At 41.5% G+C, this 21,377-nt stretch overlaps 1 protein-coding gene across 1 annotated transcript in view; it reads right to left on the bottom strand.

The window, feature by feature from the left end:
• The window catches only part of LOC124131850 (centromere protein F-like), a 28,111-nt gene extending 7,965 nt beyond the window's left edge, over positions 1–20,146 (bottom strand). The window contains exons 1-13 of the mRNA XM_046495346.2: positions 20,074–20,146; positions 19,132–19,279; positions 18,563–18,775; positions 16,667–16,916; positions 16,421–16,530; positions 14,853–15,063; positions 13,959–14,161; positions 12,867–13,079; positions 12,281–12,463; positions 10,416–11,697; positions 9,100–9,265; positions 8,330–8,457; positions 147–7,357 (exon numbers count right to left, since the gene is read on the bottom strand). Coding sequence (XP_046351302.2) covers positions 147–7,357; positions 8,330–8,457; positions 9,100–9,265; positions 10,416–11,697; positions 12,281–12,463; positions 12,867–13,079; positions 13,959–14,161; positions 14,853–15,063; positions 16,421–16,530; positions 16,667–16,916; positions 18,563–18,775; positions 19,132–19,269 — 10,308 coding nt within the window. The 5' untranslated portion in view covers positions 19,270–19,279; positions 20,074–20,146. The remainder of the gene's footprint in view (positions 1–146; positions 7,358–8,329; positions 8,458–9,099; positions 9,266–10,415; positions 11,698–12,280; positions 12,464–12,866; positions 13,080–13,958; positions 14,162–14,852; positions 15,064–16,420; positions 16,531–16,666; positions 16,917–18,562; positions 18,776–19,131; positions 19,280–20,073) is intronic.
• Positions 20,147–21,377: the final 1,231 nt, after the last annotated feature.

Below are 21,377 nucleotides of genomic sequence, written 5' to 3'. Positions count from 1 at the left end.
AAGAACTCCTAGCTCCATAGTTATATCTTTGACACATTCTTGTCAGTAGTGTAAACCTCCATCCACTGTGATGGCCATTACAGTGGACACGGCAACAGGAACAAACACATGTATATATCTGGATCATGCCAAGCGAGAGTCGTTACCTTATACTTGTCAGCCATGTGTGCTGCATCCCCCAGCTTCTGGAGGACATTCTGCAGCTCCTTCTCCGACTTCTCCAGCCTGTCCTTCAGCTCAGCCTGCTCCTTCTCCTGCATCTCCACACTGGACTCTGCCCGCTTCTGGAGAGCATCGCGCTCCGACGTTATTCCCGCAAGTTCCATCTCAATGGCCGACACACTGTCCTCTGCTTCCTCCTTCTTTTTCTCGCTGTTGAGAAGAGACTGGTTCACTTTCTGGAGGTCACACTCAAGCCTCTTTACCTTCTCTGATTCTTGCTTCAGCTCAAGTATGAGTGCACTTTTCTCATTGGACAGTTGTCCAGTTCTTTCTTCTATTGCAAGGAACTGACTCAGCAGATCTTCATTTTCTTTGCTGAGAGCACTGTACTTCTTCTCCACCTGAGATTTAACTGTTTGTATTTCGTCAACATTTTGTTTTAAAGACGAAATTTCCTCAGCCACTGACTGACACTTCAATTTTTCTGTTTCAAGATCTTTTTCAAGTGACATCACTTTAGTCTTAAGATTTCTATTATCATCTCTTAATCCATTCTCACTATCACAAATCTTCTTATACCTTTCCTGGTTCTCCATTATTTCAGCATTCAGTGATTCCACACACACATTCAATCTCTCATTGTCAGTCCGGAATTTTTGCAAATCAGCTTCAGTTTTCTCATCCACAGCATCTCTCGTACTTTCCAATTTCTCCAGTTCCTTTTTCATCTCACCAAGTTTCCAAACTAGTTCATCACATTCTTTCTTCAAACTTTCACTTTCTGTCTTGAAGTTAGCCTTCTCCATTTCCAGAGAGGAGACCTCCATCTCCATGGACTCCATGGCGTCTTTGAACATGTCAATGTCAGCCTCTGCACTACTCTTCTCCTTCAGCACAGTGTCCAGCTGCACCTTCAGCTCAGACTTGTCCTGAGAGAGCGTCTTGGCGTGATCCTCTAGCTCCTCCACCTTGGCGTGCGCCACCTGGAGCAGCTTCTCTGTCTCCTGAAGCTTCTCGCTGCTCTTGCTGCTGTCCTTTTCATTCTTCTTCATGAAGTCCTGCAGCTTCAGGCATCCCTCTCTCAGTGCCGCCATTTCCATCTCTGCACTGTTCACCTGATCCTTCATCTGACAGTTAGCAGACATGAATGATTCATTGTCCGCCTCAAACTTAGACTTTTCTTCCAACAGATCTTTGACCTTCTCCTCTAGCTCTTTCTTTTCCTTCTCTATTAATTCTTTATCTTTTTCAAGTCTTGATATATCCCCCTTGAAAGTGTCTTCCTGCATTTGGTGCTCTGCTTCACTGAGTGACTGCGAATCCAAGGCACCCTGTAGTTCCTCAATCGTCTCTTTAGCTGTTTCTAGGAAAGTGAGTTGTATGTCAAGCTTCCTATCCAGTTCTTCTTTCTCACTGGTGAGAGTTTTCAGAGACTCTTGAAGTTCCATCCTCTCAACACTCACGATATCAAATTCTTCTATTCTTTTTGCCAGTTCACTATTTATGGAGCTGGACTTTGTCTCTAACATCTGTAGTTCATTCTCAAGTGACTTCACTTTGTTACACATGTGATCTCTTTCATCAATGATGGCATCAAGATCTGCCATCTTAGCATCAACTTCAGCTCTTAGTTGACAATTTTGTGTTTCTGAAGCTTTCAATTTCTCTTCCAACACAGAGGTACATTTACAAGCATTTTCTAATTCTGTTTCCTTCTGCAATAACTCCTCATTGAGTTTCTTCATAGATTCACACATCTTTTCAATTTCTTCAGAACGATTTTCCTTTTCCTCATGGCTACTGCTCTTGATGTCTGCAAGTTGTTTCTCAAGTTCTTCAACTTGCTCCATCAAAGTTCTAGTGGATGCCTCAAGGTCTGTTTTCTGTTTTCTCAAAAGATCCATTTCTTCTTTGCAACTGGCAGCCTCCTCACTCAACTTGTCAACAGATTCTGTCTTCTGCTCACTGACTTGCTGGAGATGAAGCTTCAGGTCCTCAGTCTCCTGATTGGATGCCTCAAGTCTGGCTTCTAAATCGGCCTTCTCAGCTTTCAGTTTGACCACACTATCCTGCATAGTACTCCGGTCTTGGGTGAGCTGGTCCACCTGCTCCTGTATGGTGTCGGAGAAGGTTTGTGTGCTCTGCAGTGCCGACTGCGTTCCCTGCATCTCTTCCTCCATGCGAGTCTGACTGCTTTCCATCTCTCTAATGGTGGACTCTAGTCTCTGCGCCTGATCCTGGAGGGCAGCCTTCTCCCCCTGAAGAGTTGTCACCTGTTCCTCAAAGGACTGTTTGTTGTTTTCTGCGATCAACAGTTCTTCTTGAGTACTCAAAACCTCTTTCTCTTTCATTTCAAGGGAGGCCCCTTTGTGTTTCAATTCTGTCTTTAGAGCTTCAATGTCAGTCCTTGCATTACAGATGTCTTCAGAGAGTGTATTGATCTGAGAGGTCTTATCTTCTAGGATATCTTTCATCATTGTCGATGAATCATTTGATTCACTTGCAAATTCTTCTATTCTCATTTCTAGTTGAGTAACTTTCTTCTCAAGGTCAGATTTTTCAAGTTCTTTTAATCGTACATTTTCTTTCTCCTGCTGAATCCCAGACTTCAGCTCCTCCGATGACAGTTCCATGTCAGCAATGGTCTTGTTCAAACTATCAATGTCAGTCCTAAGTCTGTCAACAGTAGCATTGCTTTCTTCAACTTTCTTGCTCACATTCTTCAAATCTGCAGTCATTGCCTTAATCTGTTCCTCTTTTTCCAGTGCACAGGATTCAGATGTTGAGCACTTATCTTCAAGTACAATCTTCTCCTGCTCTAGACTTTCAACAGAAGATTTTAAATGTTCAAGTTCAGTAGTCAGTGACTTCATCACAACTGCAGCTTCTTCTTCCTTCGACTTGTTGTGTTTGGCAAGTTCGTTTGATGTATCAGCTGCAGCTGCTAGTTGCGAGTTCTCTGCTGAGACGGCCTTGACCTGTTCTTCTAGATCCAAGACCTTGTTTTCCAACATGTCCTTCTCTGCGTTGTGGGACTGTATCCGAGTCTGTAGGTCAACAGCCTGCTGTTTCTGCTCCTCCAGTTTGTCAGCCAAGGATGCCTTTTCTGTGTTGAACTCTTGAATAGCATCTTTGTACTCAGCTTGTACCTCTTCAAGATGTTTCTCTGTGCTCTCAACTTGAATTTTCAGGTGATCCCTTTCAGACGTGAGTGTTTTCATCTCACTGGACCGTTCTGTCAAATCAGAGTTTTTCCCCTCTAGTTTAGCACTTGCTTCTTCATAGGTCCTCTCCAGTGTTTCAAGGTCACCTTGAGAATCTGCTAACTTCTTTTCAAGTAGAGCGCTTGACGTTAATGAGTCTTTCAGTTCAGCATTTAATTTTGAGTTTTGTTCTTTCAATGATTCTGTTTCGGCTTCAAGACTTTCAACCTTGGAAGTTAACACCAACACTTCTTCTTTAACAACAACCATTTCATCTTCTAGTTGCTGGAGTTTCGACACCTTGGTCAACAACTCACCCTCCTTCTCTTTGTCAGCAGATGTGAAAGCTTCAATCTTCATTTCAGCATGTTTCAGATCTTGTTGCAATTGATCACACTCAGAAGTAATGTCAGCAAGTTTAGACTCGAGCATCTGCTTTTCACTTAGGTAGTCTGTCTCGGTCTTGTTCATCAGCAAGTTTGTGTTATCCACTTCTGTCTGCAGCTTCGTCAAGCTGTGATCCTTCTGCTCCAGCTGCTGCTGCAGCTGCTCCAGGTCCTCAGACAGTTTCTCCTTCTCTTGCTCAAGTCCTTCCTTGACCGCCTGCAGAGAGTCCAAGGACTGCTGCACTTCAGCAATGTTCGAGGCACCTTTAACAGAGGCATTGTTGTGGGCATCTTGCAGATTCTGATATTGCTTCCTGAGAGATTCAAGCTCAGTTTCAAGATCAGACTGCTTCTTAGCTGATACTTCAAGTTCCAACTGAACCTCTTCCCTTTTGGATTCCAAATCATTCTTCAGTATTTTGATTTCTTCTTCCTTTTGCAGTTCAGTGTTCCTTGTTCTGTTCTCTTCAGTTTCCAGTTTTGCTTTCATTTCTTTCAACTCAGTTTCCTTTTGATTAAGCTGGTCATAACTATCTCTCTCCAACAGCAACCTGCTGCCCTCACTGTCACTCAGTTTGTTTTCAAGTGAAGACAGAGTTTGTTCCATTTCTTGCATTTTGGCCGAATTTCTTTCAGTGTCTGTTTCATATTTTGTCATGTAGTAACCCTGGAGATCTGCTTCCTGAAGAACTTTCTGCTCAAGTTCTGACAGTTTTCCATCTTTAGTGGATATATCAGCCAGAAGTTCATCTATTCTTGTTTCTTGTGCTTTCAGAGCTTGCTGCATCTTTTCCTGCTCCTTGCCCTTGTTGGCCATGTTAGAGTCATGCTCTTTCTCCAGCTCTTGCCTCTGAATCTGCTCTTGCTCAAGGGCAGCCTGAGCAGTGTTAATTTCTGCTCTCAGCTCAACCTCTTTCAGTTCTGCTTCTTTAAGACGACACTCCAGCTGACTCTTCTCCGTGTCAAGTCTCTGGTATTTAGCCTTGTGATTGTCTTCTGCAGTGTCTGCTGCTTCGTCTAGACACTCCTTTGCTGATTTCAATGCCTTAATTTCATGATTTGCATCCTTCAAAGTATCTTCGAGTGTAGAAAGTTTCTCTTCAAGTTTTTGAATGGCAGATGCTTTCTCATGCAGGTCATCATCGAATGACCTTCTACTTTGAGCCATTTCTTCTTCCAAGGACTTAATCTCAGTCTTCAAATCTTCCTCGCTCTTTTCTTTGCCATCAAGCACAGCTCTCAAATTACAGATCTCGCTCAGCTTATCATCGATGCTCCTTTCTAAGGCTGTAATATTGGCTGCTTGTGATGACCTGTCACTCTCCAGATCAGTGACCTTCTCGAGAAGGGTGTTTCTTTCCTCTGATGTTCTCTCTAATGACATTCCTGAATCAGACATCTGCTTCTTCAACTCAGACAATGTGAGATCAGTGTCTGACAACCTTTTCAATGTTTCACTGTGTTCAATTCTTATATTCTCAAGTTGCAATTCCTTCTCTGAAATCTGTTCCTCTTTAGCACTGAGGTCATTTTCCAGTTTTTCCATTTTGTTGATGATGTCCTTTTGTTCTGCCAAGAGTTGAGCCTTCTGTTCCTCGATGGCAGCCACCTTACCATGCAGTTCTTCTTTGACATTTCCAGCTTTTTGGGCACATTCTTCCACACTGGCAGCAAGCTGTATAACTTCCGACTGTCTTTCTTCCAGATCTCCAGCCATCTTGTCTCTCTGTGCCTGGAGCTGTTTGTTACTTATACTCAGTGTATCATGATCTTTCTTCAGTACATCTACTGTCTCCTGCAGGTTATTGACTTTCATAGTGAGGTCCTCAATACAGGCATCTTTGTCTTCAAGATCCATCTGAAGCATTTCCATGTTTGATTTGAGAGTGTTCGACTCCTGATCTAACCTGCTACCTTCTTCCTCTTTGGCCTTGGCATACTGTGCAAGTTTACTTTCTAGTGATGTAACCGAATCTTTCATTGTCTGCATTGATTTGTCCTTCTCTTCCATGTCAGTCTGTGCCTTGTCAAGGCACTGTTGAAGTCGGTCACATTCCTTAGAGACTTTCTCTAATTCTTCGTTTTTCTGTTTCAAACCATCTTTTGTCTTCTGCAAAACATCTTGGAGCTCACTGTGATGACCTTGCAATGTGCTCAGTTCTTCCTGTTTACCATCAAGCACTTCTTCCTGAGAATCCCACTTGCCTTTTAGAGTTTGGAGTTCCTGCCCAAGTTCAGCAGATTGTTGTTCCTTTTCGGAGACAAGCACCTTCAGCTTTTCTTCCAGCGACGTCAGGGAATCCTTCTGTTTAACGACCAGCTGTTCCTTCTCCTGAAGCTCTTTTCTTGTCACGTCATCAGTCTCTGACATTCTGGCACATTTCACTTCCAGATCACGGACAGTCTCTTCCTTTACATCCATCTGACTCTTCATTACAGCTAGTTTGCCTTCCATGTCACTTAGGCAGTTGTTCAATTTCTCAATTTCCTTTTGATTATCAATGTTCTTACTTGTTTCCTCATCCAAGCATTTCTTAAGACAATCACATTCGTTTGACAGTTCAGAGAAATTTTGACTCTCTTCTTCCATCCTGGACTTCCTCTCCAGAGAAATGGATGTCTGCTGTTCAACTTCAAGTTTCATCTCAGTAACGGTGTTGGTCATGGCAGAAAGCTCATGCTTGGATTTTTCCAGTTCTTCCGATAATGCCATTATTTCTTTCTGCTTTTCGGCAAGTTGAGACATCTTTTCTTCTACAGTCTTTTTGAGAGCCTCCACTCCCTGCTGAGCCTGTTGTAGTTTTTCCGTGAGATCCCCTACATCATCACCCTGGTCTTCAAAGTCCATCTGCATCATGTCCAGCTTTGCCTGCATCTGTTCATTCTGCTGTTTCATTTCGGACATCTCTTTCACCAAGTTTTCCTTATCACAATCCTTCTGCTTCAACAGAGTGTCACATTTCTCCTTCTCATCTTCCATCTGCCTCAGTTTCTCCTTCAGACTAAGCTCCTCCTCAGACATGGTATCAAGGTTCTTTTCAGATTCTGAACGGAGCTCAGTATGTTGGGACTGAAGTTCCTCCATGTCTGCTGTTCTCTGGGACAAAGCAGATTGCGCCTGTTGTAATTTCCTGTTCAAATCTTCACATTCAGATTTGAGAGTTGCAACTTCTTCCGACAGGCTGGAGTTAGATCCACTGAGCTCCTTTTTATTCTTCTCCCATTCATCACCCTTGGATGTCATGATCTCAGTCAGATTCTGCAGCTGTTGACACTGGGCTTCATACTGTTCTTTCTGGTGATCATGTTGTGATTTCAGTGTCTCAAAGTTGGTCTCACTTTGAGACAGCTTCTCTCCCAGCCCAGCCATCTCGGCCTCTTGAGCTGTCAACTTGGATTGTAGCGAGTCTATTTCTCCTCCCTTCCTCGCCTGGAGATCCTGGCTCTGCTGTGTCGAATCCAGGAGCCGGGTGTGCTCTTCCTTCAGCTCACCCAGTTCCTTCTCCACCTGAATGAGATGCTGACCCATGGCCGCCATCTCCTCACTCTTCTCCTGCAAGCTGGCCCTCAGTCTTCGCTCCTGCTCCTCCCAGTGGCTTTGTGAATCTGAAACGTGAGTTCCTTGCAATACAATATATGTCACTTTCATGAAGCTGTAGCTACACCACTGCATGATCTAACAGCACGTCAACTAAGGACATCACGGTTTGAAAGTCTGGAACAGGTTGCTGCTCTCACTGAAACCATTCCATATCTGATTTCAGGCTATCAAAATATACTACTCAAAAGAAGTTAAGGATCACCCGATTCTTTCATAATGGTAAAGTTAATCTGTCATGACATGAGAGATTAACTATAGTAATATGAAAGAATCAGGTGATCCTTAACTTCTTTTGAGTAGTATATTATTAACATCTACAGTGCAAGGGACAACTGTCCACACAAAACAATTGGCTCCACAATAATTCCTGACTGACTTCAATACAGCCAGCAAACCCACACAACTTATGGTTCGATAGACTGGTCATGTGTACACGCATAGGGACTTGTAAAGTATGCAGTTGGTTATAACTTCCATATTTTGTTCAGGCATGTTAGCATTTTATTTTTGTATGACCAAGACAGTCAATGAAATAGATTTCGTGTTAAATTTCACTGTTTTATATTCAATACAGGGTAATGTTCCACTGTGTTTGACAGCAGTGAGTTTGTCGGTGATATGGAAGCAACAGATTACGTCATTGATAGACTGTCTGAAACTGTGCGGATCACGTGTCTTTTTGTTATTATTCTAGTGTGGATACATCTGATTGTGACAATAATTATATCAATAGTTTCATAAATGTAACTGACGATGATTACTATTAACATCAAACTAGGATAATGAAAACAAGTCTGCCGATTTTTTACCTGGTTTGGAATTCTAATCAAAGCGTAACCGGTTATTTGAGTATTCATGATGGGCCTAATGTCAACAACAACTTTGTCATGGAAGGAAACAATGAATGATAATTACTGCAATAGTTATGGCCTAGACAACACAAGTGTACACGACAGTGTAGAAAGTGTCCACCATACCTCTGAGCTGGTTGTCCTGGTGCTGGAGAGTGCCGGTTTTGGCCTCAAACTCCCGAGTGAGAAGATCAAGAGCCTCTTCCTTCTCAGCCAAAGTTGCCTTTAACTTCTCTATAGTCACATCCTGAGAGCTGCAGAAAGGAATTTACATTAAAACTTGCTTGATCTAACCAAAGTCAGACAATTTATCATCAGGCTTAACCATTAACATACATTGTAAAAGTCAGGACAAAGAGACATTCAGCCAGCATTTCCTGAAGTATCTTCAAAATATACTGTGATACAAGGGGATCATGAGGGCTGTTTAGATACATGGATAGTTTCATTACCTACACCAGACTTTTACTGTATTACATTTCATCATGCATAGCTAAGGCTAAAGAATATATTAGTCTTGGTTCTCAGGCACTGCCCACATCATCATAAAGTTCATTGCACGTTTTGTTTTTGTTTCCATTTTCATTTTTTTTTTGGTGCATTGTGTTTAAGTATTAGGATTTTTATATTTTTTTGAAAATGGAAATAAAAAGAAAACATACAATGAACTTTATGATGATGTGGGCAGTGCCTGAGAACCAAGACTATTATGTTTTTAGCCTAATATATTAATTTTTATGTTTCACATAGCATTTCTCTTGGTTTCCTTCACATGGAATAAAAAATCCATTTTTCTCATTCACTGCAACACAACAAATGTTATGATAACCTATTCATCGCACAGGCAGGAGTTATGGGTCAATGAGAACAAAACATCTGTTACAAGGTGACCGTACCTGTGTGTCTCCTGCAACTGCTTGATAGTGTTCTCGGAGTGATCCAGCCTCTTCCCCAGGACTTCCCTCTCCTGTTCAAGCACCTGCATATTCTCCTGCAGGTCCGTCATACGGTTGTCTCCCGACAACAGCTTGTCACAGGCACTCTTGTGCTCTGCCTCTAGTTCTGAAACATCCAACTCCATGTTGAAAAATATTCTTCAAAAAGGAAAAAGGTCACTTAAAAAAGTGATTGTATACAAACTAACATACCACAGTTCATGTCTTAATGATATAAATACCCTCATGGGGCCCAAGGCTAGAATAGGTGAGTGAGTGACATTTTACGCCGCTTTTAGCAATATTCCAGCAATATCACGGTGGGAGACGCCACAAATGGGCTTCACACATTGTACCCATGTCAGGAATCGAACCCGGGTCTTCAGCGTGACGAGCGAACGCGACAACTAGTCTATCCGACGACCCCCGCTAGAATAGGTCACAGCACTTGATTGCTTGTCGTAAGGTCACTGTATTGGATCAGGTGGTCACCTGGATTTCTTAGTTTATTGAGTGTCACCATACCCACACTACCTGAAACATTGCTCACAATATCAACAACTGGATTACCTGGCCCAGACTGAGGCTCATGTGGTATATATTTGGAATAACACTGATGGCAAATAGTGAGCAGGGCTCACTAATACCCGCGACTTAGACTGCAACATATTTCTGACTTCAAAGAAAGTCCACTTCCCGAAATCAAACTTTACACTGCATCTCTCCTATTGGTATAGAAACTCTGCCCCTAATTGGAAAAGAATCCATGAAGCAGTTTTCAAGTTACAGGTCGCACAAATGTTGAAGTAAAAAAAAACACATTCTAAGTTCAAAACATGAAACAAATCATATTTCTTTCAGAAAATCCACATATCAAAATCAAACTTTGCACTGCACCTCTTCTATTCGTATGAAAGCTATTCGTTAAATTTGAAAAGAATCCAAGCAGTAATTTTCAAGATTTAGGTCACACAAATGCTTAAGTAAAACAGCTGTACTTTTTCTGAAAATCCAAATATTGAAATCAAACTTTGCACCTCCTATTGATATAGCAAGTGTTCACTATGTTTGCAAAGAATCAATGCAGTAGTTTTCGAGGCATAGGTGGCACACACAAAATGTCCTTGGAAGGACGGATTGACGGAATTCCTTCGTATAACTTTTAGGTCGGGGGTATAATAATAATCTTATTGAGACTGTGAACCAGAAAATTAGTGTAAAAAGATTTTGATAAACAAGATAAGTAGAAGGGATCATTTGCCTCTGCTGTCACTTACTGTCAAAGCTGTCCTGCATGGTTTGAGACTGGGTCTTGACATTCTGCATCTGTGTGTGATGTTCAGTCTGGATGTCAGAAATCTGGGTGTTCAGGTCCTCGATCTGCTCACCCAGGCCGGAACAGGTCTTCTCTACATTGTCCTTCTCTTCATTCAGTTCCCTGTGCTTGGACTTCAACTTGTCATGTTCCCTCTGCTGTTCCGAGAAACAGTGCCTCACCTTATCCAGTTCTTGCATCAGTTTATTCATTTCAGACACCTTAGACTCCATTTCTTCCCCCTTTTCACACAACACAGCTTCATAGTGCTTCTCAAGCTTGCTCTTTTCCTCCTGAAGGGACTTGGCTCTTACTTCTGTAGAATGACAGGTCTCTTTAATCTCTTGGTTCAACTTCTCAATTTCTTTCTTTTGTGACCCATTCTCCTCGTCCCGTTCAGCAAGGCACTGTTGTTGGTGGTCCAACTGAGATTTCAGTTCCTCCACCTGTGTCCTCAGTGTTGACCACTCATGCTTGGTAGAGGTCAGCTCCTTCTGCAACTGACCAATGTCCTGCTGGGCTTGGTTCACGGAATCCTTTGCATTCTTGATCTCCATATCAAAGTCCTTCTTCCTTTCTGACATTTGCTCATCCATTTCCTTGAGTGAGTCCTTAAGTCTGTGAATTTCTTGTTCCCTGGATTCCACCATGGAGGCTTTGTTCTGAAGAGTCAAATCCTTCTCATCGTTCAGGTTCTTCATCTTGTGCAGCTCTGCATCACGCTGACAGAGACTGTTCGTTAGGTCCTTAAGTTCATTTTCTTTCTCAGTCAGATCACGGGCAAGCTTGTCAAACCGGTCAGCCTGATGGTCGAGCTGCCCCTTCATGCCATCATGAAGTCTCTCCATCTCACATTTCTGGGCCGTCATTTTAGCCAGTTCCTTCTCCTTCTCCTCCAGTGCCTGCTCCACGCCCTGCTTCTCCGACTTGAGGTCCACAAACTGCTTGTTAAGTTTCAGAACATCCAGCTTGGACATGGAGAGGCCGGCCTCTGCTTCGTCCTTTCCTGCCTCCAACTCCTTCATCTTCTTCTGCATCTGTCCAGTCTCGGCCTCAAGCCTGGCAGCCAGACGTTCACACTCAGCAGTAGCACTCTCAAGCTCAAGATCCTTGTCCATCATCTTGGCCCGCAGATCATTGTTAGCCTGGTCTACTCGGTCCGTGGTCTCCTTCATCTTGTTTGTCTGCTCCTGAGTGGCCTCCATCTTTCTCTGCGTCTCCTCCATCTCACGGAGGACCTTGTTCTACAACAAAACACATTGGGCCTTATTAAAACTATAAACATCAAAACACATTGGGCCTTATTAAAACTATAAACATCAAAACACATTGGGCCTTATTAAAACTATAAACATCAAAACACATTGGGCCTTATTAAAACTATAAACATCAAACACTTTGGGCCTTATTATAACTATAAACATCAAAACACATTGGGCCTTATTAAAACTATAAACATCAAAACACATTGGGCCTTATTATAACTATAAACATCAAAACACATTGGGCCTTATTAAAACTATAAACATCAAAACACATTTGGCCTTATTAAAACTATAAACATCAAAACACATTGGGCCTTATTAAAACTATAAACATCAAAACACATTGGGCCTTATTAAAACTATAAACATCAAAACACATTGGGCCTTATTATAACTATAAACATCAAAACACATTGGGCCTTTTTAAAACTATAAACATCAAAACACATTGGACCTTATTAAAACTATAAACATAAGCTGTCAATTCCTGGTCTGTCTGGAAAAGACTTGATTATTTACAGACCTCTGTGACAAAGTTCTGAAACTGAAAAGAAAGACTGACCTTTTCAGCGATTGCTTCATCAACAGTTTTCTGCATGGCTGCTATGGAGGCATCGTGTGTCTTGAGGGCGTGGTCAATGGCCGCCAGCTTGTCTGTCAGGTCCTTCTTCTCCTTCTGCAGCTGCTGTTTCTCCTGCTCCAGCTTCTCACACTGAGACTTCAGGCGGTTCTGCTCCGCCTCGCCCTGGCACAGACAACACACTCCATATTGTGACAGACATTACACACCTCCATAATGGGAACTGTCACCAATGACATGTCAGAGTATCATATTCAGCAATCTACCCCATCTAATGGCAGCGGTGGGGGTGGGGTGGGGTGGGTTGGGGTGGGCTGGGAGAGAGACATTGGTGAGTGAGGGGAGAATGGGGACCCATGATTGGAATTGAACCCAGGCCTTCGCCATCAAGAACATACACTTTAACGACAAAGCTACCCCACCACCTCAGCAAAACATGGGCTCCACAATTATTCAGTTATGGGAACTTGCTGGGCGAGATTCACTTCACACTATGTCAAACAGATAAGGTTAGTCACATTGATCACAGCGGTATTCAGTATAATGACATGCTCGAGAAGACCTTCACCTGTTTGATCTCCTGCTGCATCTTATTCTTCGTCTCGGCCAGCAGTCTCTCCCCAGCCCGAGCAGCATCCATGTGTTGAGCTATATCCTTGTTCAACTCCTTCTCTCGCTCCTTCAGTTTCTGTTCCTGTGATATCCGAGCAGCATCAGCGTTATGGCGCGTCGTTTCCACCTCCAGCTGCAGCTTCTTGCTCTTTGTTTCTAGGTCCAAGACCTTTGCAAAACAGAGAAACAAGTTCATTATTACATGTATGATCCATATATTGATTTACTAAAGTAAGATCTAAATAGAGTCTAACGTGTCCAAGAGTCATCAGAAGATGACATATCTCCGTAGCCCTCACAAATTTGAAAGTATTAACCATCTGACTGTTATTTTACAATAAGTCCAACATGTTGAAAGAATTTCTATCTATGTCTGTCCGTATAAAGAGTAGTCATTGCCCTAGCAAAACAATACCACGGTATTGGGATTCAGAACTTTGTATTTCTATGTCGGGTACACATCAAAATCAAACTTGTTGCCATGGAAAATGAAAAAATATAAATTCTAAACATCCCTAAATAGCAAAAGCCACTAGTTGACAACCTGGTCTTTGTGCGTGCACAGTTTAAAAAAAGAATACCTATTAGTTTTAGATATGGTCGAGACAAGTCAAACATGTTGCCATGGAAACAGGATTTTTTTTTATAAAACATATTAAATTCCTAAAGAGCAAAATACCACTTCGGCCCTTGATTAAAACATGTACCAAGTTTGGATGAAAATGTTGAATAGTTTTATAGTTCTGTTCCGTAAACGACACATACTTCCATTTCAGCTAACTTAGAATCAGGGAAAAATATCATTTTGAAAAATTTCTAAATAGCAAAAGGCACAACTTCAGCCCTTGGATAATACATGTACCATGTTTGGATGAAAAATCTTTCACAGATGTCAAGTTATGCTCCGGAAACGACACCTACCCCCACTTTTGAGACTAAGTCAAATTGTTTCCATGGAAATCAAGAAAATAAAAATGCCAAAAATCCACAATTAGCAAAAGGCAACAGCTAGCCTCACATCATTCACTCGACCGGATGGTTCAACTACCTTGTTGTTTGTCTGCTCAATCTGAACTTTCAGTTTTCCAATTTCGTCGCGGTGCTGGTTGACCTGCTTCTCCTTGTCCCCAACCATGGCCTCAGCTTTGTTCAATTCCACTTGCATCTTCTGCAGGCGACCATTGTTGTCATGCAGCTCCTTCGTCTTTGCCTGGATCTGTAGTTCCAGGTTAGCACTGCCATTCTTGATTGCTGGTTGGGGGACAAAAACAACACATCAGAGGTATCCAAAAACTAGTCATGAAAGTTAAACACAAACACTGTTTACAACAACCTCTTATCAGCCGAATCACATAGAACATGAAAACTTTTATGCAAAAATGTTGGTAATAAATGCAATATACCGTATTCAACGTAATAAGCGCCCATGGTGATAATTGCTAACATATTAGCTAGTGAACAATCCAAATTAGCACCCCTTCCGATTGATCATTGTACACAAGACTTATTTATTCACGTATAATACGCAATCATGTGTTATATGCACCCTTAATTATGGGCAATTAAATTCTGGAAAAATATATCTGTCGTACATAAACATTTCAGGCTGTCAGCATAAACCACGAAATTTATCTTTCACCTGTTTTTTCCACCAAAATAATATTCTAATAAGAGCCCCCTATTTATAATTTTGAGAGCGCCCTGGGCGCTTATTACGTCGAATACGGTATATGTCATTGCAACTGAAATATCACAAAATGTATATGACAATTTTGGAGCACAATTTAGCACGGAGGACCAGATTTTGCATACGATATGTATCATTATGTCAAGTAAGTGAATCGTCACACCCCTTTTAATAATAAGAATGACAACAATTATATTAAATGTGTCCATCATTCAGTGCCGACTCCATGCCAGAGGTGTCCGCCATGATGTTCACCTTCGTTCTCTTTCTTAAGTTTGCCCATGACCTGCTCCATCTTGTCGAGCTGCATGCCGGTCATGCCCTGGTTGTCCTGAAGACTCTGTCCCATCTGCTGCACGCGGTTGTTAGTGGCGGCACTCTGGTTCTCCAGCTTCAGAGTCAGGCTCTGATTCTCTCGGCGCAGGTGCTCTAGCTCAGAGATAGTCTTGCTCATATCAGTACCAGCCTGGAAACAGACAGATCAAGATAATCAATGACAGGTTCCTTTCCTCCACGCAAGCGACATAAGCGTGAAAACAGGTCTGCAAAATCCAAAAGGTTTGCCAACTCGTGTTTTCGCAAGACAAATATGAGGTGTTGTTACTTTGTTCCTATTCACTTGTCACAAATGCCAACGCCATTTTGTAGTCGACAAAGTAAATCTCATGTGACATTTTGGCAGTATCTGATTGCTTGTGGGCAACCAACATGTTTGACAACCATTTACAAGTCAAAATCAAGTAAGTGAAAACACTCAAATGTTCGCCAAAATATTGGTGACAAAAGAGGCCGATTCAAACAGTTTGTCAAGAGACTGATTCTCAAACTCTGATTCTCTGATTTCGCAAATGTTCATACACACAAACTATGTTTAAAAACAATCAGTAAGGTTAAGATTGTCATGTAAAGCAACCTTTACCTGTGGCGATTCAAGAGTACAATTTGGTCCTCTGTAACCTATGCTTTTTGTGAGAGTGACTTGGCTGACAATGTTTCAGTCCTAAAACATGGTAAGTGCCCCAGTGGTGTGTGTCGGTGCTTATACTTCAGTCACTGGTGTGCATGGTTTCGTGATTGAGTAAGTGAGTGAGTTGGGTTGAGACCTGTGAAGATCCGGGATCTTCAGCAACCCATGCTTGCCGTAAAAGGCGACTAACGGGATCGGGTGGTCAGGCTCGCTGACTTGGTTGATGCATATCATTGATCCCAATTGCGTGGATCGATGCTCATGATGTCAATCACTGGATTGTCTGGTCCAGACTTGATTATTTACAGACCACCGTCATATAGCTGTAATATTGCTGAGTGCAGCGTTAAACAACAAACAAAACAAAACCAAAAGTTGGGTTAATGCCGCTTTTAACAGTATTCCAGTTATATCACAGCGTGTCAGCTGAATGTGGGAGAAAAGCCTGAAGCGATGCAGGCCTGACGTTAACCACTCCAGTGAAACCCACGAGCATGGTTATGGTGCTGGTAAACCTAGAAACATAATCGGGGCGAACCAGGAATTGAACCCACAATCATAAGTTTCTACCATGCCCAAGGGATGCAGCTCTGCACAGCGAATTGCAACGCCTTAGACGACTGGGTCATCCGTGCCCCCATGCATGGTTTAGACTCTATAATGTACAGGCTGCTGTGACAGAGCTGGAATATTGCTTACTGTGGTGAAAACAACATCCACCAACCCTGAGCTCTGTATATGGTAACATGTGAAATTAATAAAGATTTTAGCAGGGCTAATTAGGGACAAGATATTTATTCTATCCGGCGTAAGACAGAACCATAATATCATTCACAAACAGTAGGTAAAGTTGTACCTGTGACTGCAAAGTCTTGAGTTCATCCTGCAGCTTCTTCTGATCATCTAGATCCTTTTGGCGGAGTGACGTCAGCTCTGCTAGTTGATTCTTCAATGTACTTATTTCAGCTGTAAGCACAGATTCGATGACCATTAAACCATTACAAGAACTTCACACACAATAATAGTAGTAGTAATAATAATAATCTAGTAGCATTTAAGAAAAGATGCGCAAAATCGGTGATATACCAGAATGTAAACTCACCGTTTGACACATTTGGTGATATGGCGGTAGGTGAGGGCACCTGTTTCCCCCCTCCTCCATTTCCACCTATTCTCTGCCCATCCTGGCGCAGGTCAGCCTCCAGTGAACGGATGCGGTCCTCCAGTTGTTTCTTCTGATGGTTGCTGAACTCCTGCAGGCGACTGTGGTCGGACGTCAGTTTCTCAAACTTCTTGACAGCTTCAAGGTGCTCGTGTTGAGCATGGTCTAGCTCTGTCTTCAGTTGGGACACCTGACAGAAACAGCAGGTGAGGTGAGGTGAGGTGAGGTGAGGTGAGGTGAGGTGAGGTGAGGTGAGGTGAGGTGAGGTGAGGTGAGGTGAGGTGAGGTGAGGTGAGCCTTGTGTTCCAGATTATTGCACTTATGCTGTGATGTGTGTGTGTGCACGTCTGCTTGTTCGAATGAAAATCGATGGTTTTGTAGCGCTAGTCCACTGAGATACCGTTACAGTGATAAAGTGAAAAAGTTGGGTTTAGCACTGGTTTGGTCAGTATTTCAGTCATATTATAGCATGTCATCTTAATGTGGGAGGAAAGCCACAGGTCATTGGCAGTGTTTCAAATAAAATAAATTGTCAGGTTGCCATTAGGACCCATCGACTTTAGAAGCTGCATGCCCTGACTAAACTCTTCAGGCCCTCAAAACCGCACCTTATTGTGACAAATAAAACAACACATAAATCTTAAGCAGGCCATAAGGACCTGTACTAAATTGAGACTACAGGCCTAACACAAGACCTATCTACCACAGGACTACAGGCCCAACACAAGACCTATCTACCACAGGACTACAGGCCTAACACAAGACCTATCTACCACAGGACTACAGGCCCAACACAAGACCTATCTACCACAGGACTACAGGCCTAACACAAGACCTATCTACCACAGGACTACAGGCCTAACACAAGACCTATCTACCACAGGACTACAGGCCCAACACAAGACCTATCTACCACAGGACTACAGGCCTAACACAAGACCTATCTACCACAGGACTACAGGCCTAACACAAGACCTATCTACCACAGGACTACAGGCCCAACACAAGACCTATCTACCACAGGACTACAGGCCTAACACAAGACCCATCTACCACAGGACTACAGGCCCAACACAAGACCTATCTACCACAGGACTACAGGCCCAACACAAGACCTATCTACCACAGGACTACAGGCCCAACACAAGACCCATCTACCACAGGACTACAGGCCCAACACAAGACCCATCTACCACAGGACTACAGGCCCAACACAAGACCTATCTACCACAGGACTACAGGCCCAACACAAGACCTATCTACCACAGGACTACAGGCCTAACACAAGACCCATCTACCACAGGACTACAGGCCCAACACAAGACCAATCTACCACAGGACTACAGGCCCAACACAAGACCTATCTACCACAGGACTACAGGCCCAACACAAGACCTATCTACCACAGGACTACAGGCCCAACACAAGACCCATCTACCACAGGACTACAGGCCTAACACAAGACCTATCTACCACTGGACTACGGTCAGGTGCTTATTTCACTACACTGATCATCAGGCTTTACCACCTTGGTGAAATCCACAACCATGAGTATGGTGATGACAGACTGGTTCATAGTCATGGCTAATCAGAGAATCAAACTCCTTGCCAGCTTAAATCTGCACATCACGTTGCAGCCAATTAGACAACTGATCTACCGATGCCCCATACACTAAATAAAGATGAAGAGTGGATAGTATTTTAATTCAAGGTAAAACTTAGGGAACTTCTTCAAAGGCTAAAAAGAATTAAAAAAATAAACAGTAAAAGAGCATCAGTGCTGAGTACTGTTGGACGCTAACTGTATTAACACTCAGTTACTCATATGATTTGTACCTTGTTAGTCTCTGCATCCAGTGACTGCTTAGCATGTGACAGTTGGCCTTCGAGACATGACACATGATTTGTCTTTGTCTGAATATCCTGGGCAAGCTTCTGCCGCTTCTTCTCTAGGTCCTCACATGTCTCAGACAAAGACTGCGCTTCACGTTTAAGCACCCCTTGTTGGTTCTTTTCTTCCTCAGTTTTCCGCTTCTGAGCTTGTAATGCCTGTTCATTATAAATCCTCACATAAAGCTTTTCCTTAAGCATGTAAAGTGATAATGAAAAGTGACAGTTGCTGATCTTCAAAATATATTTGAAAATGCTGCAAGTCCCTCACATAAAACAATGCTAAAAAATCTCTAGCTTCAAAAAGAATAAAGTAAAATGCATTGAACACTGTTGAAGATGCCCCTATACTAACACTATTAACTTATGAGATTGAAGGAAATGTTTCACTGTTATGATCATGAATATTGTAAAACAAACCAACCAATATAACCAAGAAACACACTAAAATTACAAATATTACTAGTTTATCGCATACATGTCCATTATCATGGAAGATGAGATGTAAAACAAACCTGTTCCAAACTCTCCAACTGAAATTGCTTCTGTTCTCTCTCTTTTTTAATGCGTTCAAACTGTTTTTCTAGCTGTTCGATCTTCTGTAGAGCCCGTGGGGGTAGCCCATCCTTCCATTCATCTGCTACCCAACTCATCCTGGCTTACCTGCACAAAGGAAAAAATAGTCCATTTTAAAAACTCTACATTATAATTATGTCTTTCACTTCGTGTATCAAGAAATTAACTTACATACAAATAGCTGAATGTTGTTTCCAGAAATGTATCCATTCTTATTTTTCCTGTCTCAACCAGCTTTAGCATCTTTATCTTCACCATGTTCATGATATTGTGACCTTTGATATGTTTTACTTTCTGGTTTTGACTGATTTCAGTGATCTGGTTTATAATTAACTCAATGATCCACCTGTGTTTACAATTGACATGTCTTGTTTAACCATTTCAAACTTCATTCAATAAACAAAAGTTGGTAAAGAGTCATATATATTTTAATATTTGTGATCAAAAAGTTGAAAATTAGTTTTTATTCATATATGGGAGGTATCCTTTATTCAGACTCATGTACCATCCCGCCTGTATGACTATCAAAGCAAATTATTCAAATTACGAAAGAGAAAAAAAAGACTCAGGCTTAGCTTTAACGATTTTGGCTTCTAATAGTCCGAAGTGAAAATCAAATGATGCAAAATCAAATACGTTTCGCCCTTACTACATGGGAATATTTACAGCGTATCGATCCATTCGTGATTTGTGTCAAAAAGGAAAACCAGCTGAAACCATATCTGATTCCATTTTCGCAAATGAAAACAAACATAACCTAGGCAAAACTGTCCAATCTCTCAATATTGAAATAATCATTTCATTTAGTATTTTAAAATCATATAATATTATCAGTTATATTATTGCCATATAAAAGATGTAGATGATTACTAAAAACTTACGCCGGATTAACCCTTATTTTCTTGAATACACTGGGCTTTCGAATTTCGCACCCTAAACCGCCATCTCCATTGCGCATGCGCTTGAAGCTAATTTACGACTTCGATTCTACGTAGATTAGTGTTATACTTGATCTCTAAGATCTAAGTACCATAATGAGACTAGTCACCTCATTGGGGGTTGTCAAAACATTTCGTTTTGACGTTTATCAACTTTATTTGATGCGACACTGGTCAAATATCTGAAATGCCTAACCCATTTACGTCACTGTCAAATACGAAATCTATATTCCTTACAACTTATTGTATATTTGTGTTCACATTTAGTTGTCTGTCGAAAGTGTACGTTGTCATGTAGGCGAGGCGGTGGTATACAACGGGGAAGGGTGTGTGTTGCATTTGCATCAATGCATCGCCAATTCCTTTTTGTTTAGTATGATAATTTCTTTCTTATTACGATGTTTCAATATCGCTAGATACGAATTCTTAGAGTACTGCATTTTCTCGTGGTAACCGAAGCAATAATACACAAATTAAACCAGAGACCATATATTTGTATATTGTCTCATTAAATATGGCTATCCGAATCAGTATTTTAAAATGAAAGGAAATAATAATTAAAAAAACCAACAAAACAATGATTTCAAAAATGAATATTGAACAGTTGTTGTGTATGTTAAATATTTTTTAGGACATGAGACGCCAAGTACAAAAAAGGGAGAGAGTTATGATTGTTGGTAAAACATATGAAAGTGTTTTTCATAACAAATATTTTTTATTGGTTACAATGATATTCGTTATCATTCTCAAAGTTGAAATTCTGAAGGAAACTGTAGGAAGAAAATCGCACGTATGTAGACCCATGTATCATTATAGAATATATCATCTTCCCGAGGCAAGGGAGTTTACTGACTATGAAAGTCTAGTTTTGCCTCGGGAAGATTAGAATATATTTCTTGGCCAAATATAACATTAATCAAATATTCATAAAAACCTTTCAGAATATTTCTCTGTGTTTATTAGAAACATTATTGTGACCAAAAACATTTAACTGGAACGAAGCAGGAGCAATATTTATAGACTCAGTTGTTTCTTGGTGCAATTATGAAAATACGATGTCTTTATTTTGTGTTACAAATCGTCATAGTCAGAAGAATAAACGTAAAGCAACCGATCTACTGTATGACCTGGTTCTAAGAATAGTCTGTGAAGTCCATTTCGGATATTGCTAAACGCGGCTGAAAACCATAATCACTCACTACAAGAATGGAAAAAAATACCTTTAGTTTTCTAAACATCTAATGAGA

This window comes from Haliotis rufescens, unplaced genomic scaffold, assembly GCF_023055435.1.
Source record: "Haliotis rufescens isolate VD_foot unplaced genomic scaffold, xgHalRufe1.0.p SCAF_3, whole genome shotgun sequence".
In the NCBI taxonomy this organism is placed as follows: domain Eukaryota; kingdom Metazoa; phylum Mollusca; class Gastropoda; order Lepetellida; family Haliotidae; genus Haliotis; species Haliotis rufescens.
Note: the sequence above shows the minus strand (reverse complement) of the source record. Positions and strands in the feature narration are given on the sequence as shown.